Below are 27,158 nucleotides of genomic sequence, written 5' to 3'. Positions count from 1 at the left end.
ATCCATCCTCCGCAGGGGAGAGTTCGAGGATCTCCTGCGCTAACAGTCTTACCTTCAGACTATTGTAGGCTAGATCTGCATCCTGGTCCAAGTCTAGGTCATTCTTCACTTGCTCCCCCTGCACAGATGAGGAGAGAGCAGGTGAGCCGGACCACATGCAGGGTTCCGCAGGTATGTTTCCACCCCTGGTCCCCGAGCTTGTTTGCACAAGTGTCCATACCCGCTGCCCCTGCCACCCAGCAGGACCACCTCCTTCCCACCTCTAAAACACAGCTTACAGCTCCAGGCCACCAGGAATCTCTCCACAGATGACCCCTCCGCCGGCCCTCACTCGCTCTGTGACTTTATTCATGGGATCCTCATGTATACAAACATGTATACCCTCTGTTGTGGGTCGAATTATGTCCTCACAAAAGAGATATTAAAGTCCTAACTCGTGGTCCCTGTGAACGTGACGTGATTTAAAATGGGGTCGTTGCAGATCAAATCAAATCAAGATGAGGTCATTAGGACAGGCGCAAAAGCGTCCTCACAGGAAGAGAGAGCACGCACGCATGAGCGCACACACGCACGCAGGGAGGAGGACCGCCTGAAGATGGAGGCAGAGACTGGAGTCCTACGGCGCCAAGTCAAGGAACTGGAGCTGAGGCATACCCAGGGTTTCCAGCAACACCAAATGCTCGAGAGAGGCATGGAACAGATTCTCCCCCAAGGCCTTTAAGACAGTATGGCTCTGCTGAAACCTTCATTTTTGACTTCTGGCCTCGAGAAGCATGAGAGAAGAAAGTTCTGTTGTTTTGAGCCATCCAGTTTGTGCGACTTTGTTCCAGCAGCAGAGGAAACCAGCACCATAACACGTATGTACTTACTAAGAAGGTTAATCAATAATTTTGTCCTTATTAATGAGATCCAGGAGTTACTCTGGGGTGTTTTGGGTGTGTGTGCACAGGTGTGTTCTGTTTTCCCAGCTGCTCCCTCCATGTCCCCCTCCAGGAGGGGGTCCAGCAGCTGGCCCCTACAGCGCTCAGATGCTGCCTGACACTAAGCTCCGAGAGATGTGGACAGTGGCATCCGGAATGCTAGCCCATCAGGACTCAAGGAACCCAGGACTCCTATGGTTATTTGGCAGCTATTGGACTTGAACTGTCAATGAGAAGGGGCAGGAACACTCTCATAAAGGGGGTGCTCAGGGCGATTTCAAGCAGCGGGTGATGGTCCTTAAATAAGATAGGTTTGGGAGCTAAAACCTGACAGTGCTTCACTGTACTATCTGCGTGTTAGCAGCCTTAGGTCCAGGCTAAGGCCATCACCAGCCATGCGTGGATCAGGTGCACCCAGGCAGAGGGCCCAGGCAGAGCATGCCGAGCACCTCCCGAGGACGCTCCCAGGCTCAGGGTTGTGGCGCTGACCACTGGGCTCCCTGCCCCCTCGACCTGGGAAAGCCGCTGTCCAGGGTACCAGTCTCTGCCTAGCCCTCCCGCCTCAGCACTGGTCTGGGTCTGCTCCTCACAGGCTGCCCAGTGAGAGGCCTGCACTTGCGTTCCATGGAGCGGGGGTGTGACGCGTGGCCATGGATCACTGTGGAGTGAGTTTGGTTCTGGGAACATGGAGATCGTCTGCAGTCTGGGGGGATAGGTTAAGGTGGATTGGCAGTTATGTTTCTAAATGGGCAGCCTGTTCAGATCACCCTGGTGGCAAAGGTGACTGTGTCAGGCCTGGGGAAAGGGAGCTGGATGGACGGGAAGCCCAATAAAGGGGCAGCCCATTGGTCACAGAGGCCCCCTCCTCACAGCAGGCTATCACTCCCACGCTGATGGCACAGGTTATAGACATCTCCGTCCCTCCTCCTCCACAGCATGGCCTCTCTCAAGAGGCCACCCCACGGTGACAAGAGTTGACACCCTGAGGCACGTCTCTCCAGGGAAAAGACCCAGTGGCTTAGGATCCCTCTTGCAACCGAAGGCAGATCCAAGAACATGATCTTGGCAAGTTCAGTTTCAAGGTGCTCTAGAGGGATTCCAGAACTTCCATCCCCTGCTCCACTCTTGCCTTTCTTACTAAACTCTCAAAAACAAGATCCTTCTCCTTAAAGGAAGACCCTCAATTTACATCCAGGGCTGGGTGGCAAGCCTATGTTCTAACTCTAGTTCAGTGATTGCTTTCAAAGAAATAGATTTTTTTTTTAAATTTGGTATCAAAGAAAAATCCTAAAGCCAAGATTTTAGAATTATTTGGCATTTCTGTGATGGGTGGAAGTCCGGGGATAGCTGGGTGGGCCGGGGACTTTGAGGTCAGGCACTGTCTGGTGTCGTCGATGTGGCTTTTCATACATTTGACTTGTGCGGCCTGTCAGGGCGGCTTCTCTTCTAACGGACCGAGTCATTGGTAAACCTAAACCTTTCACTCTCCATTAGGAAACTAATCGATCTTAGAGACTCAAGTCCACCACAAGATTCACCTCCCCACTCAGTGCTCAGAACACCCAAGAACACGCTAGCGATACAGACCAAGGTCTGTATTACATCTGAAGGGAAAGGAAGCCAGGTGTTACCAAAAGGAGACAGGGTGCAGAGGTAGGAGCGGGGGCAGGGCTGAGATGCGGGAAGGGGGTCAACCCCATAATGGGAAAATCAGGCCTAAGAACAGAGCACAGGCCTCTGACAAAGCCACCAGGAGGTCAGCTAACGACATGACCCATGTCAGAACCGGTCTTCCGCCCCATCGGAACGGGTCCTTCTACTTCCCAAGACTCGTGCGGCTCCTCCCTCCGTGCCACTGCTCACTTCCGTGGGCTCTGTCCACTCCCACAGCACCAGTCCGCACCCAACCTTGCATGGGTTGGAGCGCTTCCCATGGTATTCTTTCTTTTTCACCCGTGTTATGCCTGGTCCTTCCAACCTGGATCACAAATTCCTGGATGGCTAGGGAGTTTTCTGACATCTTTTATGTCTTCTCCTTTCATAAGCATTTTGAAAACCTGCTATGAGCCCAGCGCTGAGTGCGGAGCAGGGGCCGAGTGGGTCCCGGACAGAGAGGGGACTAGATCGGGGACACTAAGGGTTCAGGCAATACCCTTTCGAGACGCAAGATACGGACGATCATCCAGGCTGAGCCCAGGGGGCAATCATGGGACAGCAGGGTGAGCGCCTGCCAACCTGGGCTTCCCCACCCGAGTGGGGCTAAACTCCAGTCCACGCCAGACTCCACATAAGGGGCGATCACTCTTCTCTGCTAAAATTCAGCTGTGGCTTATATTTATACTTGAGTCACACATTCCAGTCCTCTTGGCGAATAGGGGCCAAGGCCACAGCACCTCCCCCACCCTCGGCCCAGCCGCTTTGCCTCTGAAAATCCCTTGCCCTGGGGTACTTGGCAGAGCCTCCTCCTGTTCACCTGGGGTGGTGTGGGGGCACCGGCAGGCAGAGAAACTCAACAGGACATCAACAGAAGAAGCAGCTCTTCCTTGCTCCCCAACACCCGCAGGACCCCAGCGGTCACAGCCTGAGCCCCGGGAGGACGTGGGGCCGCCCTGCAGGCTTGCCGCCCCCACACGCACCTGCACCTTCCTGCCGTCCAGCTGCTCTCTCTTCTCCAGCTGCACCTGCAGCTTCTTCCGTTCCTGCTCAAGCTCGCGCACTCTCTTCTGCAGCTTCAGGAAGACCGTCATGTCCATGGCCGCCTTTTCCAGGCCAATGTCCTTCAGGGGAACACAGGGAGCCGGGAAAGAGGTTTCAATAGCACCAGTGCCTTAGGGGACATGCAGCCTGCCTCTCTCTGAGCTGCCTCTCTTGCCTCTCCGCCCAGACATCAATCCACGCCCCAGAGGCAAAGCCAGTGCCAACCAACCATCAGTTCTCCTAGTAAAGTTGGCACTCCAGGCTCATTTTCTGTCTCGATAACATCTGAGTCTTGGCCATTTATATTCCTGTGAGAGCCACTTAAGATAACCGCTCATACATTCCCAGAATAGATAAAGACACAGCCATTTTATTTGGAAGTTAAAAGAGCTCGCTTATGGAAACAGTCTCATACCAGAGAAACGGTAAAATGCAGGCTTTAATGCTCCCTGACCAAGAACTGATGCGGTTACCTGTCCCTGCAAATGTGTTGTCTAAACTCCACTTGATGGCACCTTGAGACAGAACCAATGCTGCCCGGCCACCGGACCTGTTTCTTCCACAGACTGTAGAGCGTCAGTTTCCCAGATTTCCCCCTTTTCAATTCAGGCCTGGCTTTGCCCTCTGGGTTCTGTTGTGTGCAGGTGTGTCTGCATGAGCATATCCATGTGGACATTTAAAGTCCACGAGCCCACACGGAGGACAACAGAACTCGTTCCATACGCATGTCAGGAGCGCATGGAGCTCACCGCTCTGGCTCATCCCAGGAACCAGCCTTAGTCTCCCTGAAGAGTGAAGTCCACCGACAGAAGCCCTTATATCTACCCAGAAAAGGCCACACGTACACCTGGGCAGCTCATCTGGAGCTCAAGTGGCCGAAGCCTCCGGGACCCAGATTTAGGCGATCGCAATGGTAGAACCAGGGGCCCCAGTGAGCATATTTAGGCACTTGCCAGGCATTCATGGCCAGCAGCCTGTCAGACCGCCTTCTCGTCCCAGGGGCCCCTTTTCCATCCTCCCCACCTTTCCTCTGTCACCTGCTGTCTCTCATCATATGCATCACACGTGCCCGCAGTTATAGTCCAAACTTCCCCTACCACCTGACTGTCCCCTGACTCTGCACCCGACAAGCCCCAAGAGGGGCCGTCTCTGGCTTGGTGACTGCTACTTCTCCAGGGCTCACCCGTGGTGCATGGCACCAAGACGTGCTCAGGGCACATTTGTGTTCATGACTGTCTCTCCTCCAGCTCTCCCATGTGCTCTGTAAGGTCTTATCTGCTTGTGGATTCTCTTCTCTTCAAATGCCAGAGGAAAAAAACTGTGTCTATGCACCCTTGACAAAACCACACACAGGTCACCAAGGCCAGTGAGTTGCACCGTATTTAGAGACAAAGATGTAGTCACTCAGCAAACATGTGTGGCTCCAAATACTCCAAATAATTCTTCTCTGAGTTTGATCCGCTTCTCGGTCAGAGAAAAAAAAAATTCTTGCATATGTATGGATATTCTGTATGTGCTATGATACTAAATAGGGATGGTAATCTCTATTTTAACAACTATGCTATTCCTTCTTCTTCTTTTTTTAATTTGAGAGAGAGAGGCACACAAGGAGAGGGAGAGAGAGAGAACCTCAAGCAGACTCCACGCCCGGCAAGGAGCCAGACATGGGGCTTGATCTCACAACGCTGAGATCATGACCCGAGCTGAAATCAGGAGTCAGATGCTTAACTGACTGAGCCCCACAAGTGCCCCAAAGCTGTTCCTTCTTAAGCCAGCCGCTTTGCCTCTCTGCCACGGGTTCTCAGTTTTATAAGAGTGACAACCAGGGATGTACCTTCTTTCTATCTTCCTGGATAGTGGGTAAGGTGAACAGTAATGTATCCCTTTTCAGAGTAAATATTAACTCCAGGGTCCTGTAAATGCACTATAGGCCAAGTGACGCCTCCATCAGGAAGAAACCCCAGCCAGCAGCAGAGGTTTACAGCTGGTAAACCTCCAACTTTGCCTCCCCCCCCACCCCCCGCCCCCTCCCAGAGCAGCCACTGTCCTGCCTTACTCACCTCCACCTGCTGAAGGGCGTCCTCTGTGTCTCCGACCTCAGATGTGGAGATGGAGGGGTAATTGGAGTCAGACTCTAAGCTACTTTGGTTTGATGGGTTCCGCCTGTGGCCTGGGGTTTGCTGTTGAAGGAGAAAAATGGGAGTGCTCATAAAGAACAAATGTTAACGAGAACGGTTCCTTTTCAAAGGCCAGTAGATCCTAGAATTGGACTTTTGCCTTATTTGCCAACAAGAGCAGGTATCCCTGTTTCTGGGAACAATGGCTAAATGGAGCTATTCCCACACAAACTTCACTGACATCCATCTAGCCAACAAAATGACCGTGAGAAGGGAACCCCGTGGCAGGACAGAACTCCCTAATGAGTCCCCTCATGACATCCAAATCCCTGACACTGGCCGATTTCTCTGAAGGTCCTGTGGAAACAACTCATCTCTCCTGGTCTTGCCCTGAAAGTGCAAACACACCGTCCTGTCATCGGTCCCCACCCCCCGCCCCCAACTGGCTCATACTGTAACTTGTGCTCCCCCAATTTTATGAAAAGAGTAAGCATATTAGAAATAGAGGTTACCATTTATACTGTTCATTTAAAAATACTTTTCCCCCCCTTGCATATGATTTGGCTTTGAGAGTAAAAACTGATCTTGGTCAGAAAATTCTGTATTTATGTATGTTCCTATTTAGTTTCTCTTCCTGGTTTCTATGCAATTAACTTATCAATCTTGTCTGAATACGCATTTTTGGAAGGAATGTTTACGTGAGGTAAAAAAGAATGATAAATCCTGAAATAGGACATTTCTACATCTACTGCGTTTCATCTAAGATTGGGAAAAATAATCAGACCCTGGGGGTCTCTCTGCAGTACATACCACTGACGCAGAGGTCAGAACTCGCCCCCACACCGTCACTGTTTCAACTCAGGAATTCCCCAGAACAGGGAACAAGACAGCATACACCTAGGTAGGATTTTCCTTAGGCTCCTGAGAACTCAATAAGACCGCAAAGCTGGGAAAGGAGCCATCCCTGGGAACGATCACCCGGCCCCGTTACTTCCATGCATGGCAACTCTCAGCAGGAAGGGGAAGGGCAGGGGCAGCGTGGTGGCCCGACGGCAGTGCGGGGGCCAGACTGCGCAAGAATGGCGTGCAGTGTCAGAAGTGGGGCCGGCTCGGGGCCGGGACCGGGGCCAGGACTGCCCTCCTTGCCTTGATGATGCTCATCTCATCCCGGAGGTTGTCATATCTCTGCTCCAGCCGCGAATATTCCTTCACGAGGTTCTGGTACCGGGAGCGCTCCTCCTCCAGCTCTCTCTTCATCAGATTCTCCTTGACAGAGTTTTGGGCAAATTCATCTGGAAAGCAAGCACACTAAGCTGCAGTTTGGCTTTCTGAACGGGGTCCTCTCACGCGTATTGATTGACTTGTGCTTTCTGATTCATCTCTTTTAAAAAGGCTGCCCATGATGAGCTAGCTCCTTTTATGGACCCCTGATGCCTTTATCCAGCAACCTCACCCACCGTAGAGCAAGGGGCTGCTGCTTCTGGTGGCGCAAGTCTTCAGAGAAGGGGAGAGCCCACCCTGCTTTCAGGAAAGTGCGGGAGAAGCAGACAACCTACATGACATCCCTTCACTTAACACCAGCTTCTCTCCTGGGACCACGGTCCCGGCAGCGGCTAGCGCTGTCCCTGGGAGAACCCAGGCTTTGTTCCCCAGTTTTGTCCCCATTCCTGATCTTCCGTGTTCTTGAAGTGTAGGGAGACTGACGAAGGGAAGGCAAATAGATCACATAGATGGGCTTTCCCCCCACCCAAATTTATTATTTATACCAGTAGAAAGAAATCATTTTAAAAGGGAAATTGAAAAGTTTAAGTTTTCAAGGAGATCTCAGGGTTCGGGTGGGGGACAGACCTAAGGATGGGAGAAGGTGGGTGACTTGCTTAAGGAACCCACTGAGCCAGGCAAGGACTGGGGTCTGCGGAAACTCCCCGTTTTTCTTAGGTCAGATGGCCCTGGGGGGTCAATGGTGGTGCAAGCTTTGCTGGGATCAGACCCCTGATTTCTCTTGCAGCAACATTAACAGAAGAAATCACAACATGCGTTATGGACGTTATAGTTAAAATCAGCAGTAATGAGTAATGAGGTGCTCATTATGGGTCAAACATCAAGCTAAGTGCTTCAGACGTCTGAGGTCTGTACTTTTATGTTCATTTCGCAGATGAAGAAGCAGAGGACTGCAGTTATTAAGGGACTTGCTCAAAGCCAGGCAGTCACATATGGTAGTCATTCTTCAAGTGCAGGCCCCCTGGGCTCCAAAGCCCATGCACTACTTCATCCATTATGTGCGCATCTCACCGCATTCAACTCTTGAATCCAAGAGTCATAGCAGCATCATGAAGATCACCTTCTTTCATATGCATTAAAGCCTTTCCTCCAGTGCATCATCTTGACCGTGTCCTTGTTAGGAGTCCTTGGGGGAAAAATCAGCGAGGAAAAGAAACTGAACTCCGAAATGAAAAATCAAGCACTTTGCACTTACCTTTCACTTGGCACAGGATTTGGTTATTAAGCTGTTCTTTCTCATCTTTTAAGAGAGCGTTTTCCTGCTCCAGGACTGCAACTTGCTGAAAGGAAGAGCAACAGGAGAAAATGTTTGCCCTGTGCAGCTGGGCAAAGGAAAGGCTCCTTTTGAGAGGTCTGAAGTTTACCTGGTATGTTTAAATGCTCTTTTTAAGAAAATCAAGTCAGCTGATATAAACGGCATAAACGGCCAACAGACAAATGAAAATATGCTCCATATCACTTGTCCTCAGGGAAATACAAATGAAAACCACAGTGAAATGTCACCCTACACCAGTTAGAATGGCTAAATTTATCAAGGCAGGAAACAACAAATGTTGGCAAGGATGGGGAGAAAGGGGAACCCTCCTACATTGTTGGTGGGAATGCAAGCTCGTGCAGCCACTCTGGAAAACACTGTGGAGTTCCTCAAGACCTTAAAAACAGAGCTACCCTATGTCCTAGCAATTGCACTACCGGGTATTTACCCCAAAGATACAGATGTAGTGAAAAGAAGGGGCACCTGCACCCCAATGTTCATAGCAGCAATGGCCACAATAGCCAAACTGTGGAAGGAGCCGAGATGTCCTTCAACAGATGAATGGATAAAGATGTGGTCCACATACACAATGGAATATGACTCAGCCGTCAGAAGGGATGAATCCCCACCATTTGCATCGACATGGATGGAACTGGAGGGGATTGTGCTGAGTGAAATAAGTCAAGCAGAGAAACGCAGTTATCATATGGTCTCATTCACATGTAGAATATAAGGAATAGCACAGAGGATCTCAGGGAAGGGAGGGAAACCTGAAGGAGAAGCAATCAGAGAGGGAGACAAACCATGAGAGACTCTTGACTCTGGGAAACAAACTGAGGGTTACAGAGCGGGGAGATGGGTGGGAGGACAGGGTAACTGGGTGATGGGCATGAAGGAGGGCACGTGATGGGATGAACACTGGGTGTTATACACAACTGATGAGATTACTGAACATCACATCTAAAACTAATGATGTACTATATGCTGGCTAATTGAATTTAAATGAAAAAGAAAAAAAGAAAATCAAGTCAGACAAAACTGCTTTCATTTCAAGGGGAAAAACAGACCGAAAGAAAAATCCCATTACAACAAGACAGATGAGCTCCCCACTCTTTATGGTCTTCCAGGGCCCACAAAAACCTCATGAAAGGTCAGCACCACGCTCACATGCCGTGTGCAGGAACTGACGATAATAGGCTTTCACCTCCTGTGTTTGATTGCTTGTCTTGGTAAATTTTGAGCTCTCAAGTCTGAGTGTCAGGAGAGCCCAGAGCTCCCAATGAAGCATCATCTCCGGCCTTCACCCACTTGCCCTCGCCTGTCTCACGGGCCAGCACACAACCTGGGTGCTGCAGAAGGAAAGGGAGCGCTAGTGTTTAGCTTCTTCCTGAGACCTCCAAAGGAAGCATGAAGTGAATAGTATTGAAAATGGCACAGGAAGAAGATAGTAATTAAAGAAAAATCCTCATCTGCTCATAGAATGAAGAATTAAAACCATGTGTGGCAAGCTTTTTTAAAAAATGAAAATTTGTGGCTATTCAGGATCGGGGCAAATATTTGTATAGATTTAAAAATGGAACAATGCAGATGTGTTCCAGGAGAACTAGAAATTATTAGTTGTCATCCAGGAGAAGGGGAAAGGGGTCCATCTCTTTGGTACCATGGGCGTTCAAGTGCAATGGCGCCACCTCTGCATTTTCTCTCAGGACCCCCCCCCCAGGGACCCACTTTGCAAAAGGGCACTGAGTTGTTTTCCCCACCAAGATTGCATCCCTGCCTTCATGACAGAGGCAAGGAGGTGAGCGCTGCAGAAACTGGACAGGAAGAGGAGGAGGAATACGTGCCCTTATTTCAGGCATCCAGACTTGAGTCCCACTTCCCGGAGGTCCTCTGAACCACTGCCAAGTCAGCAGAAAAAAGACCCCTGTGATCCCACCACCATCAAAGCACAGCAGCTCTGGCCAATGGCAAAGACCAGGAGCTTCTCAGCCACAGAGCACTCCCTCTCCACGCCGCGGCCCCCCCCGTGACATGGACATGGAAAGGGCATCTGAAGAAACCCATGACATTAGACTTTATGGTGAAACATAGACTGCCTTTTGCATCCATGGTCAGGACAAACACGAGGATGCTTGCTCTCGACGAAACCAGTCAACGCTGTACTAGAGATTCTAGGTAGGCAACTGAAGAAGAAAAACAGTTCAATGAGGAGAGAAGAGTCTTCTCAACAAACGGCTAGGACAACTGGATGTCCACACACAAAACAAAATTGGACTCCTACCTCACACTATATACAAAAACAAGCTGACATTGTATCAAAGACCTAAATGTAAGGGTTAAAAATATAAAACCCTTGGCAGAGAATATAGAAGCAAATCCCTGTGACCTGGGATTAGTCAATGTTTCTTAATACAACGCCAAACGCATAAGCAACCAAAGAAAAAAACATTTAAGTTGAACCTCATCCCAATTGGGAACTTCCATGCTTCAAAGGATACTATCAAAGGCAAAGGGCAACCCAAGTATGAGAGTAGATACTTGTAAATTATTTATCTGAGGTGGGACTTGGACCCTGAATATACAGAGTATTTACAACAGAAAAAAAGAAATCCAATCAAAAAATGGGGGGGAAATTGAATAGACACTTTTTTATGTGGTCAATAAGCACACGACAAAAATGTTCAAAGTCATTAGGGAAAGGCAAACCAAGGTCACAATGATTTATCACCTCACATATACCATGATGATAGGATACTAAAAGAGAATCACAGGTGTTGGTGAGGATGTGGAGAAACCCGAATTCTCGTCTCCCCCTGAGGCAACAGGAACCAGTGCAGCAGCTTTGGAAGCTCCTCAAAACTTGCATTTTAACTCTAGTAAGACCAACCATTCCATTCCTAGGTTTCCAGGAGGAAGGAAAACCCATGTCCACACAAGAACATGTACACCGATGGCTGCAGGAGCATTATTCAAAAGGGCCAAAGAGCGGAAACAGTTCAAATGTCCATCAATGAACCAATGAACCAACTATGGCGGGTCCCGGTGATGAAATACTTTTTAGCAATAAAGAGAAATAAAGGGGCACCTGGGTGGCTTGGTCGTTAAGTGTCTGCCTTTGGCTCAGGTCTTGATCCTGGGGTCCTGGGATTAAGCCCTGCAATCGCAATCGGGCTCTCTGCTCTCTCCCCCTCCTTCACTATCTATCTCTCTGTGTCAAATAAAATCTTTTTAAAAAAATAAAGAAAGAAAGAAAAATAAAGTACTGGTCCATGCTACAACACAGATTAATCCTGAAAACATGATGCTCAGTGAACAAGGCCAGTCACAAAAGTCACATATGGTATGATTCCATTTATATGCAATTTATATGAAATGTCCAGGACAGGCAGATCCATAGAGACAGAAGATGAGCAGTTGCCTAAGGCTGGGGTGGGGAGCGAGGGGGTTGAAGAGGGTGTGACTGTTAATGGATAAAGAGGATTTTTTTGGGGGGGGGGATAAAAATATTCTAAAATTAGACACTGCAATAGTTGTAAAACTATTTTAAAAATACTGAATCGTACACTTTAAATGGGTAAACAATGGGTTGTGAATTATATTCAATAAAGCTACTAAAAATTGTTCCACAAATAAGCCAATCCACTGAGCACAGTCCCCTGTGCTCAGCATGATGGGAGATGAAACGAGGAGTATCAGACAGCCTCTGAGGGACCAGCTTCTCCACAGACAGCCCCAAGACTGGTGAGTGATGCAATGAATGACCTCTTCCCCGGTTCAAGTCCTCGCCTCTGCCATGTTTGGTACATTTCATGATCTACCGGTGGTGGCGGGGGTAGGGGGAGAGGTTAGGACTCCTCCTGGCCTGTGTAGAAAGATATCCTTGGCACAACACCATGTTCACTGTAGCTGAGCCTAGAGGGTGACCTCCAGGGACCGTTGTCTAGGAGATAGGTCCCTGATGGACCCACCTGCATCCCCATCAGAGAAACACCTTTCAGACTCTGCCAGAGTCCTGTGGCAGTAAAAGCAAGAAAGGAGGTCCCAGGGATTCTGGCAAGGGGCAGAAACCTTCCTGATGTCTGAATTTCAACTATTTATGAGTAAATGCTACCCTCCCGTCCCCCCAGCTTTGAAGTTCAGCTTAAGGAGCTGGGAGGTGAGGTAAGAGGACAGCTTCGCCCCCCACCTCCCCTGAGATGCTCAGCATGGTGTGGGAAGGGTCAGGAGAGAATTTCAACAAGGCTGGAGTCCAGGAGTGGGGTCCCCTGCCCTCCTACCTCCGTGGGGTCTCGGAAGGCAGCAACTGTCTCAGGTGCGTCTGCTACTCTGGGGGACGGACGGATCCGCAGATGGCTGGCCGTCCACGGCTGCAGAAAGAACTGCAGATGCACAGCATCTTTGGAGACTTACAAAAAGCTCCAAGTACTTACTTCATCGACAGTCTTTTTACACAATCCAGAGCCTTCCAATTTCAGAGTTTTCAATGTCCTTCAACAGGTGGCTAAAAACTCTGTTCCAGGAAATTGTCCCTTCTCTGCCACACAGTGTTGCTGCTTTTTATTCTCTCTTCGTTCAGATGGACTCGGTTTCTAGCATGAGTTCTCCTGTGGATGCAGGGCTCCAAGCTCCAGGAACGAGGCTCTGCCCAGTGCGGGTCACCCTGACCCCTCTCTGGGTGTCTCACAGAGCCCACGCCCACCAGCCAGAGTATGAGCCCTTTCGTGGAGAGTCAGTGAGACGGCTGTGCCCTGCTGCCCCCTACCCCCACCCCAGGATTCCCAACGAGAAAAGGCTGGTAAAAAGACTGATGCATGTAACTAACGGCACCACACTCTTCTCCATCAGCCAGTTACTGCCTATTGTGATGAACACAGCTGATGTGTGTGTCTGCAGATACTGCAGCCTCCTCTGCTGGGGAGGGACGGTTCCAGAAGCAGCGGCTCCAAGTGACGCCCTTTACCGATCTGGGCGGCCGCGCATCGAGCCTCGTTCTAGCCCCCCGGGTGGACACAGGGCAAGGCGGTCCCTCGTCCATCAGACCCTTCCTGACATGACTCTCCGTGCCAGGAGCTGGGGAGGCAAAGTGAGCAACACTCCGGGTAGCCGCCTTCTGAGACCGTGTCCCTCGGCAGGAGCGAGGGACAGGTGTGTGGCAGCAGAAAACCAGGAAGGTCCGAGGCAGACTTCTGTCCATGGGGTTTCTGAGCCTCGGCACCATGGACATGTTAGGCTAGAGAATGTTTGTTGTTGGCAGGGAGTGCTGTGCTGTGAGACACTCTGCAGCGTCTTGGCCTCTACCCACCAGGTCCCGGTGACTCTGCGGCTCCCCTGCCCTCAAGCCAGCTGTGACCGCCGAAGGGTCTCCGGACGTGGCCGAAGGTTCCTTGTGGGCAAGGGACCACTGCTACAAGGGGATTTAGGATAAACGGAGGTCACAAGGAACAGAGGCCCCAGGAGATCCCCCGGGAGTTGCAGGTTGTCTCAATCAGACACGCGGGATTTGCAGGGAGCTGAGGGCGCTCTAGGTGGAAAGAGGACGTGGGGCAGAGGGACGGTAGCCATGGTTTGGGAGCGGAACGGCGCTGCAGTGCTAATGTGCGGTTTGGATGGGGGGGTGCGGTGGGTAGCTGAGAAAGGACGAGGCTGGGTGGGGAGCAGAAGTGAGAACTGGAGAATGCTTCACCCCCTTTGTCCTCGGGATAAACTCAACTCTTCCACACACCTCCCTAAAACGGCCCGAGCAGGGCCCAGCTTCTCCTGGTTCTGGTTTCCACCCAAGTGTGTCCCTATTCCCCCCGCTGAGTTCTCTTCCCCAGCCTTCCTGCGGGGGTTTCTCCTCCTTGTCTAGCTCTGGCCCCTGGTTCATTCTTCCGGGAAAACCTCTTATCCTGCAGGTGTGGGGCGAGCCCCCCAGCTCCATGCTCAGCTTACAGGGCCTGCCTGTCCCTCCAGAGACCCAGCCAGGCTGCTCTGTAGCCTCACCCACCTGCTCAGCCCGGGCCCATGTGGCGTGTCACACCCAACACGCCCGAGCCCACGAGGAGCCCTGCAGCTCCAGTCAAGGGGCCTGTGCTTCCCTCAGTTGGGAAAAAAAAGGTTCCTTCAGTTTTTGTTTGTTTTGTTTTGTTCTCAAATGAATGGGTTTATGGTCGATTAAAACATCAAGAACGCAGGCGCTGCCTAATCAAACGACTCAAGAGAAACACAATCTGGGGGAAAAAAACCATTCCTCAAGCACATCTGATTTCCTCTCACTGAAGACAGCTCACCCCATGAGCACGTTTAAGTTAGCTTGGCAAATCCTCAGAATAGCTTTCCCATTCCTCAACGCACATGCTGGAAACAGCCCTTGGAAGAGACCACGAGGGGCGTGGCGCGACAAAGCAAGCCTGGATGCCGCCTCACGTGAAGCTCCACCTGGCATCACGTCCAGAGGGCAGGACTCCGGTCACCCTCGGCCAGGGAACGAGGCACAGGGACGGAGTCTCTGAGTGACCCGGTTGAGTCACTGTGCGTCAGGTCACCAGCCTGCTTCCCGGGACTCACTCCCTGAAAACGCAGAAATGGCTTCCAGGGCACGTGGCCACCCGCGCAGGCGTCCCAGCTCCCTCACAGTCCTCATTTCCCCTTCCTTAGGGGCATCTACAGTCAGTCATCGTCGGCAAGGGAACACAGAAGTCAGACAGGCCTGGGCAAGACAGCGTGCCTGCCACCACCACTAGGTGGGACCCCCAAATCCCCATTCCTGGGAAGGTAGTCTCAGAACATGAAACTTTATTGCAACCGCTTATGATCAAGGAGGAGACTTGTGGGAACAAGCCACGGTCAACGGCATGTACCCTCTGACTTGTTCCACTGTGCCAGAGTCTCCTTTCTTCCCTCCGTCTGCCTCCAAGGCTTTGAGTCATGAAGGCAGGCCCCTGAGGACCCCAGCTTTGGTATTCTGAGCCATACATTACAGAGACAACTGGGAGCTTTGCTTTCTTCCTGCCTGCACAACTCCGGAGGTAGGCCCACGCTCCAGCTCTTCAAGCCCACACTCCGCTCCGCACCCGGGGAGGGCAGCGCGAACGCTTCCCCATCACACGTCCCCAGCTACTGGCCACCCCTCCGTCTTCCCAGCCAGCTAGCCCACTCGCAGGCACAGCAGGTGACAAACTTCTGCAGCTAAATGGCCTCCCTTCTGCCAGTGGTCAGGAATGCAGACTAGAGGGAAAGACACTGAACACAGAACCAGGCAGGTGTGCTCCCTCCAGCAGGATAAAGAATACCTTTGCTCGGGTTTGCGACTCAAACATCATTCAGCAGCTCCCTTTTCTCTTGGGCAGGGGCAGGGGGCGGGGGCAGGTGGGGCTCCGCGCTTGCGGGGCAGTGTTACCAGGAGGGTTTCTTCTACAGGGTTACTTGGGACAGTTCATCAGAACCAACGCTGAGGCTAAATCCCATCACCACGAGGCTAATTTAGTTCCTGCTAAGCTAAATGAAACAAATATCCCAGCTTCATGTTTAAGAACTGTCTTTACTAATTAATCTTCAGGGATATGGATTTATCTCTGAGCTTTTGATTTTGTCTTTTTCCGAGGTGAGTTAAAATTTAAACTGTAAAAAGGGCCAAGGGCAAGGTTTTTAGTAGAAAACCACGGGAAGAACTGGTTAGATGGAGCCTATCAGAAAAGGTTTCTTCTGCCCAACAATGAGTCGCGAGTCCCTGGTCCTCCCTGCCATGCACGAATCATCTAGTAGAAAGTTACAGGCACGGCCCTTGGAAGGGACGACACTTCTAATTCTGCAAATTCTTGACAGGGTTTCTTGTCTGTCCTGAGAGGAAGGTAAATGGCAAGCACATTCTAAGTGGGGAGTTACTTGGTCAAAGGGAAGGGGGCCTCAAGAGGGAAGAGAGAGGCGAGGACGAACAGACTCGCCCCAGAGGACTGTGCAGAAACACAGAGGGAGCTCACCTGGGACGCGCGGCTGTATCGGGCATGAACGCAGCGAGAGAGACGAAGCCACGGGGAGGACGCCCTCACTGTTAGAAGGAAGCGGCTATTCCACCATTCACACAAGAGCCCCATGGAGGCCCCAGCAGAGTCCAGAACCCCTGGGCCCTGCATCCTGGGTGCTCCCCCTGTCATTCAGCCTCCACTGTGCCAAGGCCTGGGCCAGAGGATGAGGGTGGGGTCCACGCAGGTTCAGGTAGGAGAGCACTACCTCCACACGCTACAGGCGAGGGGAGAGTGAACATCTACTGAGCTATTGCTATGTCTCGAGCACAGTTATAAATTGACTTACTACTTTGAGGTAGGTACCATCCATGTTTGGGCTTGTAGAGAAACTAAGGCACAGAAAAGTTAGAGACCTTGTCAAAGGCCACACAGCCAGGCAGGGGGTATAGCTGGCCTTTGCCCCGAGCAGTCTGGGTGCAGGCCCCGCAGTGAACCACTGTGCTACCATGTGTCCCGACGGTGCAGAAGGCCGGCGTACGAGGAATGGTGACGTCAACAGTCTACAGCAGGCCGCAGACGACGGGTTCCCAGAGGAGAGTGACAGGAAGACACTCAGGGCAGGAGAGAACTAGTGTGCACTCCAGGGCCTAGTGCCCAAGACAGAGCAGTTCTCTGTGGTTGCTCCATAGCTAATGTTGCCCTCAAGGTCAGGAGGTCCTTCAAGGTCAGAAGGTCCTTCCCAATCTGTCCTCCTCCTTCCTCATTCACTCTGCCTCTGCCCAGTGGCCTCCTTGTAGATCCTCAAAGCTGTCCAGCCTACTCCTACCTCAGGGCCTAGGCACCTGCTGATTGCACTTGTTACCTGCCCCTAGAAAGGCTCATGGCTCAACCTCAGAGAGACAGTCTCTGGCCACTAGAAGCAAAACCATACCTCTCCCTGCCCCCACAGGTCCCGCTCTATCCCGTTCACTCGGCTTTATTTTTCTTTATGGCACATGATAGAGAATCTGTATTTGGTTCCTGTCTGTACATTTTCTCATAGCCCCCAATATTTGAGCTCCGTAAGAATGACAAGGACTTTAAAAATATCATTTCCTTTTGCCCCAGTGTGTAGAACAGTCCCTAATACTCACAGGCACCCCAAAACTATCTGTTCAGTGAATGAAGGGCCTGGACTTCCAACCCGTCTTCCACAAGGTGATGTCCTTCCACGCAGTGGGCGTGGGATCCTCATTCTAACCACCACCAGCCTCCTTACACACCACAAGCCCTGGAGCTCTGGGAGCACAACTGTGTATCTCCACTGGCCAGAGAAGTCTTCTCCGCATCTTTAGGGAAAGAAAGACTCAAAACAACTCACTGTGAGAATCCCACTATCCCAAGTCAGCTCTCTCCCATTCTATTTGGAAAAACTCAAAACCTTGACCCTGGAACTTCCCAAGGTCCGTAACCAGCGGCCCACAGATCTGCGACAGATGAGGTGGTACAACTTAGCTCAGCTACTGAGCACCCAAACCTAGACGCTGTTCTCTGCCCCTCCCAAGCATCAGGGACCCTTGCTCAGAGCCAGGGCCCGCGCCCCCGCACTAAGCCAGGCCTTGCTGGCTCCACCAGGCAAGTGCTGGGGCCGATTCTGGATAATGAGTTACGACTGAGCATCAAAGGTGGCCCTGGGGGCCACATCTCTGCCATCACGGACACGGAACAGCTCCACCATCCCAGAAAGCACAGCTGCACACGATGGTCAGCACGGGGGTCACGGAGAGCTTTAGAAAATGAACCGATCACACAAGCTAAGAGGAGGGGAGGCTGACAGCCTGGGTGCAACTGCCCTGGGGAGAGGTCCCTAGGGCAGAGACCTTTAGTGGAGAGGGTGTGTGTGGACACGTGCCTGGGGTGGGGGCTGCCCCAGGTCTGCAGCCACAGGGGAGGAGGGGCGGGGAGGGGTCCTGCCCTCAGGGAGACCCAGCATCTCCCCCCTGGAGGCAGCATAGCCCTGTGGCCAGACAATGAATATGGTCAGTAGTGGGAAGCCCAAGGTTTTCCAGGCCGCCGGCTCCAATAAAGCATTGGCTGACGGACATATCATAAAAAATTAACATCTACCCGTGGTCGGCTTCTCACGGTGCTCTGACTGTCTCATCAATCTTGTTCAGGGCACAGCAGCCTCCAGACAAGCCTGAGAGGAAACCAACTGTCTGGTTATTCAGCATTTGTTAATATTGGACACGGTGCCTTTGATAAATATTAAACCCTGACCAGACACAAAAGACGAAGGGGGGTGGTGTGGAATAAAAGCTAGCCCCTCTCCCCACCCACTCTCCATGGCCTCCAGAATAGAAAGTTCTGGAAGACCCTGGAGAAGGAGGTCACTTTGCTTCCACTTTCTCTCTTCTTGGAGGGGGTGGACATTGCACCTCATGAATCATCTGGGGCCGGTTCTCTCTTATGTTCCCAGATGGGGATTGGTTCACATTGCGGAGTCAGAGATGGTGCTTTTCCTTCTCTGCCTCTGTGCCTGTTGTTCTCCTCCTTCCAGGGTCCTTGAATTGTTTTCTCTCGGCAGTTCCAAGTTCTCATTGTGTTTACAAACTAGCTCAACACACCCCCAGGAAACATTTTTGTAAGGAGAAAATGTTATGCTGTGCCCAGGAACAGTTTCCTATCACAAACCCTTAGGACAGGGCTCGATGCTGACATTTTTAGAGCACTGAGTCCTCAAACCACAGTGCCCAAGAGGAAGCAGGTAGGGAGGCTCGGTGGCTGAGGAGTCGAGGGCTCTCTGTGGCGTGGAGACAGGAGATACCCAGGTTTTTGTGGGTTCACTGGGTGAAGACTTCCCACATGCTTCACCTCAATCAGGGGCCCACGCAGGGAACTTGCTTTTGTTTTTCTCCCGGAGTCACTAATCTCAAGGGTTTCCAGTTCTAATCCTGGCATCTTCTCTGCCTTTGGATTCCACTGCCTTGTTTTTTCGTCACACGGAAGGGTCACCGTCCATCTGTTCCCAGAGTCAGTAGACACAGGGAAGAATTCCACGGTTTGTGGGTTACAGGCTTATAGCTACACTGTAATGGGAGCTTCCTAGTACCACATGCTTTCTCCCAAAGAATGAAGTCCACATCCGGCCTCGTGGTGGGTGCGCAGGCAGGTCTGCCTGGTGACACACGGGGGCCGGAAGCTCCCACTTTCCTTGGCTAGGCTGGCTGCCTGCTCCGGGAAGCCCCATGTGTCACTGTATTCATCACCCAATCCGCACATGGACCCCATCTCTGATGCTAGGGAAATCCCCAGGCCCGGGCAAAGCAGTGGCCAGTGGTCGGAAGTTTGGCCTGGGACAGGGAGACTGTGTTAGGCAAGCTCGCCACGAGCCGGCCCAACCGCTCTCTGGGCTTGCATCCACATGGCAGTCTGCGTGCTCCCCAGCCGGGCCTGAGGGCTCGGGCCAGGAGAAGGTAACGGGGCAGAGGAAGAGGGACGTTCTACAGAGCAGGGTTGGGGTCCTTTCTTCTAGAGCCCCCAAATACCGTCTCATGGAGTTGGCCAGTTAAATGTCCAGAAGAATCCTGAGAGATAATCTACACTTTAAAAAAATAAACAGCTGAAGGAACTAAGGCCAGTAAGCTTGCCCATGTGCACTTGGTAATGGCAGGACAGGGAGCAGAATCTGGCCATTTCAATGTCTACGCCTGAACACTTTCTGTGATGGCAGTTAGCCAGCTTTTCTTTTCTTTTAAGATTTTATTTGAGAGAGTGAGCACGTGAGAGTGAGGGGGAGGGGGAGGGGCAGAGGGAGAGAATCTCAAGCAGACACTGCACTGAGCACAGAGCCTGACACGGGGCTTGATCTCATGACCCCGAGATCATGATCTGAGCCAAAACCAAGAGTCAGACACTCAACCAAGTAAGGCCACCTAGGTGCCTCTTGTCTGCTCTTTTTATGAAATATTTGAGAAAGAGAGAGAGAGAGAGCATATATATGTGGGTCAGGGGAGGGGCAGAGGGAAAGAATCTTCAAGCAAACTCCCCATTGAGAATGAAGCCCAGGGTGGGGCTGGATCCCATGACCCATGAGATCATGACCTGAGCTGAAACCAAGAGTGGGATGCTTAACTGACTGAGCTGCCCAGGCATCCGCGGCTCTAATTCTTAAACACTCAGTTATTCTGACATTAGAAACACTGAATCCCTCCCTTTCCTTAGTTTCTCAAGCCCCATGACTGTCCAGTACCGGAGGCACGGAACAAGTAGGCAAGGTGCTATTTGGCCTGTGGGCTGCGGGTCACTGCAGAGACGCAGGAGCAGACAGCAGTGGCCTGCGTCCATGGGAGGCTCTCCGAAGAGCATGTGGCATTCCCTGGCTTGAACAGTTCGCCTAGTTGAGGAGAAGGAAATCTGACTTTTGAGTTAGGAAAGTAGGGATGAATCTTGGGAAGTTCTAATCTATGGAACACAGAGATAACCTAGAGAGCCCGCCAGCCAGAATGCGTGAGGCAGGCTGAGGCTATCCACACAAACTTAAGGCAAATACCCCAAGTATGATTACTGCGAGGTTGCCCTAATTCCTGCGATGTCAAGAAAAGCCACCAGCTCTGTACCGTGCCTCTTGCTTACGAAAACGCGGGCGACAGAGTTGACTCAGTGGCGAACTCTAGGCTATGAGAAGGATGCTCAAAACACATACAGGCAGTCCTTTTAGGGGATGCCACTGCATTCAGCTAACGGCAAAACTTGATCAACAGGTCTTAGGTGGATGAACACGAGCTCGTGTGGACTCCCCCAGCACGCGAGCACTTTACGTCTAAATGCAGAGAGAAGGTCCATTCCTGGGCACAAGCCCCAGTGAAGCCCAGGGCAATTTTAGAGGAGGAAGAAGAAACCGCCCTGAAGGGGTGCTGCCCACTGCCATGGCACTCCCTCCGGCCTTGACGTACCTTTTTCAGCTCGTCCTTCTCCTTGGTGTGGGTATCCTCCAGGATCTTGCGCTCTGAGTGGGCCCTCTGCAGCTCAGCCCGCAGGCTCTCGACCTCCTCCTGCAGCCTCAGGCTGCTGTCCCCGCTGTGGCCCTGCTGGTAGCGGGCCAGCTCCTTCTTCAACTTCTCTACCTCCATGGTGTGCGTGGAGGTGACCGCCGACAGCTGCTCTGACAGCGTCCTGAACTCTTTATTCTGTGAGTGCCCCGGCAGAGGAGGAGAGAGGAGAAAGAGCGGAGAGCAAGGTTATAGAGGCAGGCAGAAACCACGAAGGCAATTAAGGAAGGAGCTTCCAACGTGGAATTCGAGTTTGCAATCATGGCACGCTTGAGTGCTCTCCTGGCATCCCCCAGCAGAACTCTGTTGGGAAACTGGGGGCAAGAGAGGGAAAGAAAGAACTCACTGAAGGGACGTTCAAGAAGTGTCCGTGAGCAGTGGCAGGGCTGGAAGCTGGCTGATGGCAGTCAGTCTTGTGTGGCTGGACAGACCTCATAGCCCATTTTTAAATTGTCGGAACAATTTAATAGCTGGTTTCCCAGATCTGCAGCCTTTGCTTTTCAGGTTTTCGTGGTCTTTCGCAAGGGGCCCTCCTGCCCTTAGACTCACTGACACAAAACACTGCAACCTAATCGCTAGCTCTGAGACAAAGGACCCCTTCAGCATCCCCTCTTCCAAGGAGGCCCTCCATGGGGCCGAGGGATCCTTCTCGCCACCTGTCAGCTTGCCCTGGCGGACTCTGACGCCACACATGGAGGCCCCCGCAGATTCTGCCCGTGCTGTGTCCCCGCGGGCTGGACACGCAGACCAACAACAGGCAAGCGAGCAGCCCCCCAGTGTGCCCGGTGCAGATTTGGAAGGGGACAGCACCCCAGATGGGCTCACACAGAGGGAGCACGGAGGACCCAGAACCAGTGTCAACAGCTCGTGTCAACACGGGCAAAACCTCATGCTCCAGGAGGCGAGAGGAGAAGCTGAGAGTGGCCAGTGGGGACAGGGAAGAAGGGGTCCTCCAAGTAAGCAACGGATTGTCACTCATTATTCTTCACTGGCTGCTCTCTGGGGAGCTCCTTGTAGACCAGAGCTGTTGGCTGAAACACCAGTAAGCTGGGGCATCAGGAATGAAGCTTCATGGAAAAGCTGTGCAGAGTAGCAGAACAGAGGCTGGCGAACCCCGGAGGGTGCCATGCCTGCTGTGGGACCTCCAGCCCGAGACCTGCTGTGGGAGTTCAAGCAGAGCGTGGCCTGCTTTGAGACTGCAGAGAGAGAGATCCTCATACAGTCCAGGCACACCTTTGGTTACAGCCTGACATGCCCCTAGGTCTGTTCTGGCAGCCAGCCTTGCTGGAAGTAATCACAAGAAATCCAGTTAGAGGTCATCTGTTGAGAAAACTCAGTCCTGTCTGTACCTCCCACCCCAACCCTGGCCTGGGGTTGTACCTCCCACCCCTCCCCACCCCGGAGGCTGAAGGGTCCCTGCCCAAGGAGTGGGTTCAGGGAGAAGACAAGTCAGGTCAACTTTTCCCCACTCGGGCTGGGAGTAGAGTGTCACCTCCAGGTGGCACACTTGGGTCACATCACCGGGAGAGTGGCGCAGAGGACTGGGCAGTGAGTGTTTCTAGCTGGAGCTAGTGTGGGATATGGAAGGAGGCACAAAGTGTGGTGGTGGACAGGAGCACAGGCACAGCCTGCTCCTCTGGAAGAATGTCAGGGCGAACTATGTTCTGCAGACAGGCAGATAATGGCACCCTACTATGAACACAGAGGACAACCTAGGACCCCTATGCAAAGAAAATGTGTTCTTCTGGGAGGCTAGCTCTTTGTGGCTTCTGACACCCAGGTGGACACAGGACTCAGGACATCAAGGAGGTAAGAGTGGCTGGAGGCGGACAGACCTGTGTTCCTATGCCAGCTCTACCCTTGATCAGCTGTGTATGTCTGATCAGGTCCTTCCACCTCTCTGTGCCCCAGTTCCCTTGCATGTGCAAGGTGAACTGATAGTAAGTCTTTCCTTGGAGTTTTTACCCGGATTCAGGGAGATCTAGTGCTTTGCCGGTGCTTGGCACATAGTAAGTGCCCAAAAAACAGGGGCTGTCGCCTTCACTCAGTTCTGCAGGGAGTCCCGAGCAGAGGAGCTCTGAACACTCTGCTGGCCCTAACAGCAGCACCTGGCCAGCTCCTTAATTCATTGGCAGCATCCAAATATAATCACTGGGGACTCACTGCAGCTGCACAGTCCATGTCCCGGAGGTATGATTTCAGAAAGGAACACCCCAGAAGAGCTCAGCAGATCCCCCTCTTATCACGCCTGATGTCCATGTCACGTGTTCACAGCTATGCAGCTAAGCCTGACACGGCAGGTGGTGTGGTGCACCTTCTCCCTCACAGATCCCAGAAACCCTCTGTGCAATGGCAGGCTGAGCTCCTCAGGGCTGCCTTTGTTGGTGTGACCGGGAGACCCGGTCTGCTGTGTCCTGCACAGCGAGGGCCTGTTTCTAACAGCAGGACATGGGGATTTCCAGATAGACCCATATTCTTCGGCCTCCTCAAACATCCTAAGAGGATGTTCACTCTGCCTCTACCACTGAAGGACACAGATCTGTCCTCAACTGCCAACAAGGAACCTGTCTCTTGTTCATTACCTTCTCAAAAGCTCGTATTTTTTTTCCTCTCAAAGATTTGCTTGGTAAGATTTTTTACGCTTGAAATGTTTCCCCACCTGAAGGGGATGGCATTCACCTGTTCCTCTGGTCCATGGTCCTAAGCACTCTGCTGGGCCTCTATAGCACTATTGTATGAACCAGGAAATTCACCACCTCCAGGAGGATGAGCTCCACAGAGCTGCCTCTCTGGGGGAACATGGGCCCAGGGGTGCACAGCTTAGAAAAGTGGACACCTCTTCCTTAGGGTAGCAATGCTCCAGAGCTCACAGCCAGATGAGCAGAGCAGAGGATGGTCTTCGGCTCTATGTGTCCCCACAGCCAACCACACTTGTGCAGTGTACAACCTGCAGAACTGCATGGAAGAGGTTTCAAGTAGCTCCCAATCAATGGTCTACAGACCCCTAGGGAAGGGGGTGAGCGAATCATTGCAAGACTGCATCATGAAAAGTAATATGCTCCACACATGCTAGTAGTGGGCACTACCTGGCTGGCACTGTACTACATAATTCATATATACACCAACTCATTCACTCCTGAATATCCTAGGTAGTGCGACTGATTAAAATCCCCATTTCAGTTAAGGAAAATGAGGCACTGGAGGCCATAAAGCTGCAAATTATACTATTTTTTCAAATATATTTGGATGCTCTTGTGAATCAAAATATCGACTAATTTTACGTTTCTACTGAGTGCATATTAAGCATATTGAGTCAAACTGACTTAAAAGGCTACCAATTGAACCCAAAGAATGCTCTCATGATTTTTCTGACAAAATATTTAAATCCAGCATTGTACTCATAAAGGTCTAATAAACTTGACCCTCATTGTAAAAGAAATGGTAGACTCAACTGGCCTGGTCATTCTACATGTTGTGCTTGAGTAAAGCCAGAATGATAGAAAGCCAAGTTCACTGGCTACATCATTTTGGCTGAAACATGTCACAGCACAGGCCTACATCAGGGGCACCGTAAGAAATGGTCCCAGGAACTGTCACTGTATTTACTGCTGAAAGATATTAGGAAGGATGATGTGTCTTCTAAATACACAGATGACGAAAACCGCAGGAAAGATGTCTCAGCACCCGGGACAGCTCCAATCCTCCTAAACTGCTCTCTGACCACTGAAATGAGACTCTAATTTCCTTTTTTCTGTTTGCTTGGGAACTTGGTGCCAGTTTTGTGTCTTGTCACTTTAGCTAGGTGCACAAAGCCTTAGATATGAATTTTGGTGCACGCTTACCTTGGCTTTATTCTTTAGTTTCCTCCTTTGCTGACCTCTTGGCAGTGGGGACACCTCTTAAAAAAACAAAAAACAAAAAACAAAAAAAACTTCCCCCAGGTAATCCTACAGTGCAGTGCAGCCTAGAGTCGGAAGCACTGTTTTATCCACATCATGGTATCAGTGAATTTTTGAGCTAGAAGTTACTTTAGAAATCTTGGGCCAATCTCTTTGAAAGAACTCAAGGCCCAGGTATAGATTCGGCTGTAATCCCAAGCTGTTAGGTCTGGTTGCAAGTATAATGGAGAAGAACTCAGGCTTCCATCCAGCTGGGACTTTGTCCACTACCCCATGCTGTTCTGACAAGTACTTTGGGATGCTTCTGCCTCGCCTCTCCTTCTGGCTTAAGAACCTTGCGTGTCAGGAAAGCGTGAACAGAGTTGTCTCCAAGGCACAACAGAACAGAAGAACATTCAATTCCAAATGGCTAGCCCCACCAAGCATCTCTGAGGACCTGGGGCCAAGACCATGCTGGTGATCGTGCTGGCGCCTCCTCGCATGACAGAGCGCACATCCTTTGACAGTGGATCACACAGCCCTCTGTAAAAGGCCAACTGGGCCAAGGACGACACCATCTATATGCGAAGGACCCAAAACAAAACCAAGCCTTCCTTGGATTGAGGAATTCTCCCATGTCCAGAGAGTCTCCAAATGTGCAGGTAGCCTGCATTTGGTTGGAGGGGCCAGCATGTTCTCTGGAACCAGACCACCAGGTTTCAATCCCAGCCATGCTACTGCCCAGCATGTGGGCTTGGGTGGACTGCCTACCTCTGTGCCTCAGTTTAAAGTGGGAGCATTATCATCTCAACAGGCCACGGTGAGGATTAAAGAAATGAACATATGAGGATGGTGCCTGTTGCATATATCCAGGCAATGCGGGGAGGGGTATCAGGAAGCAAGCTCTAATCCCACCCTCCTGCCTCTTCTGCTCATCCTCTGCACAGAGGGCACCCCGCCCAGGGTAGAGAGCACCTGCCACCACTCACAGATGTTTGCCAAGCAGGAAGCTTAAGGCAAAATCTCTTTTTAAAAATAGGCCTTTTAAATCTGCTTCTCTTTGATGTTCTAGCACGTGGGTTGTAAAATATCAGATTTATTTTTAACCTCTCAAGTTAACTTCAGAAGTCAGCAAAGCCAACACAGGGCCCAACGGCTGGAAACCAAGGGCTGCGGCGGCCAGGCAGCGTGTGGGGCTCCTGGCGGGGAGTCCCTCCGACTACACTGCACTCAGTCCCTCCAACTAAACTGGGAAGTTTTGACTCTACAAATATCTTCCACGGTCCTTTGTCAATGGCCACAATAACAACAATAATAAATACCTAGGTCCTCCCTGGACTTGGCGTTTTTCAAATGGCCAGTTCTTCCCGCTCCTGTCCCCTGGGCGCTGTCATCGCGGGATGAGCAGAGGGTCAAGTACCCAGTGTCTCCCAGCCCCACACTGAGCTTCCACACTAAGGATCCCAGCCAAAAAGACACCCTGTGGAACTCACACAGGGAACACCAACTACCAGGACAGCACTTCTTCCTGGGAAGCCCAGTCTTTCACAAAAGCAGAGATGCAAGAACATTTTACTATGCTCTGGGCACTGCTTCTGGGCTGCTGTCTGGGGCAGGTGGTTTAGGTATAAAATGGATTATGTTCTTGTCCCTACTGGGGTTACGTGAAGCTTCCCAACTGTCTCACCGAGAACAGACGCGATACAATGGCGTGACCTCTGGGGCTATGCCTGCTGACTCTAACTCGAATTCTGTCTCCATGCTCTGCAGCCTGCTCCCGCATTCTTTGTGTTCTCTCCCTCTCCTTTCCTTTCTCAGGAAGCACCTGAAGCCCTCGAGGGCACTGCAGAAGCCTCCTCCTCTGGTTATCTTGCCACCCTGCATGAGCAAAGTGGCCGTGAGCCTGCTTTCAAGGCTGGGAACCCATCTTGGCAAGGACAAGACCCAGGGAAGTGCTCACAGTTTAATGATGTTGGGGGTAAAAAAACAAACAAACAAAAAAACCCAACCTAGTATCATCCTCCAGAGAAGGCAGCT

General features: G+C 51.5%; 1 protein-coding gene across 3 annotated transcripts in view; it reads right to left on the bottom strand.

The window, feature by feature from the left end:
• The window catches only part of MYO5B (myosin VB), a 333,183-nt gene that overhangs the window by 32,160 nt on the left and 273,865 nt on the right, over nucleotides 1–27,158 (bottom strand). For all 3 annotated transcript variants that reach the window (XM_044243014.1, XM_044243013.1, XM_044243015.1), the window contains exons 22-27: nucleotides 21,148–21,381; nucleotides 8,211–8,295; nucleotides 6,881–7,026; nucleotides 5,678–5,797; nucleotides 3,557–3,697; nucleotides 53–118 (exon numbers count right to left, since the gene is read on the bottom strand). In XM_044243014.1, the coding sequence (XP_044098949.1) occupies nucleotides 53–118; nucleotides 3,557–3,697; nucleotides 5,678–5,797; nucleotides 6,881–7,026; nucleotides 8,211–8,295; nucleotides 21,148–21,381 (792 nt within the window). The remainder of the gene's footprint in view (nucleotides 1–52; nucleotides 119–3,556; nucleotides 3,698–5,677; nucleotides 5,798–6,880; nucleotides 7,027–8,210; nucleotides 8,296–21,147; nucleotides 21,382–27,158) is intronic.

Source organism: Neovison vison, chromosome 3 (assembly GCF_020171115.1).
Source record: "Neovison vison isolate M4711 chromosome 3, ASM_NN_V1, whole genome shotgun sequence".
Lineage (NCBI taxonomy): Eukaryota > Metazoa > Chordata > Mammalia > Carnivora > Mustelidae > Neogale > Neogale vison.
This window is presented reverse-complemented; position numbering and strand designations above follow the sequence as displayed.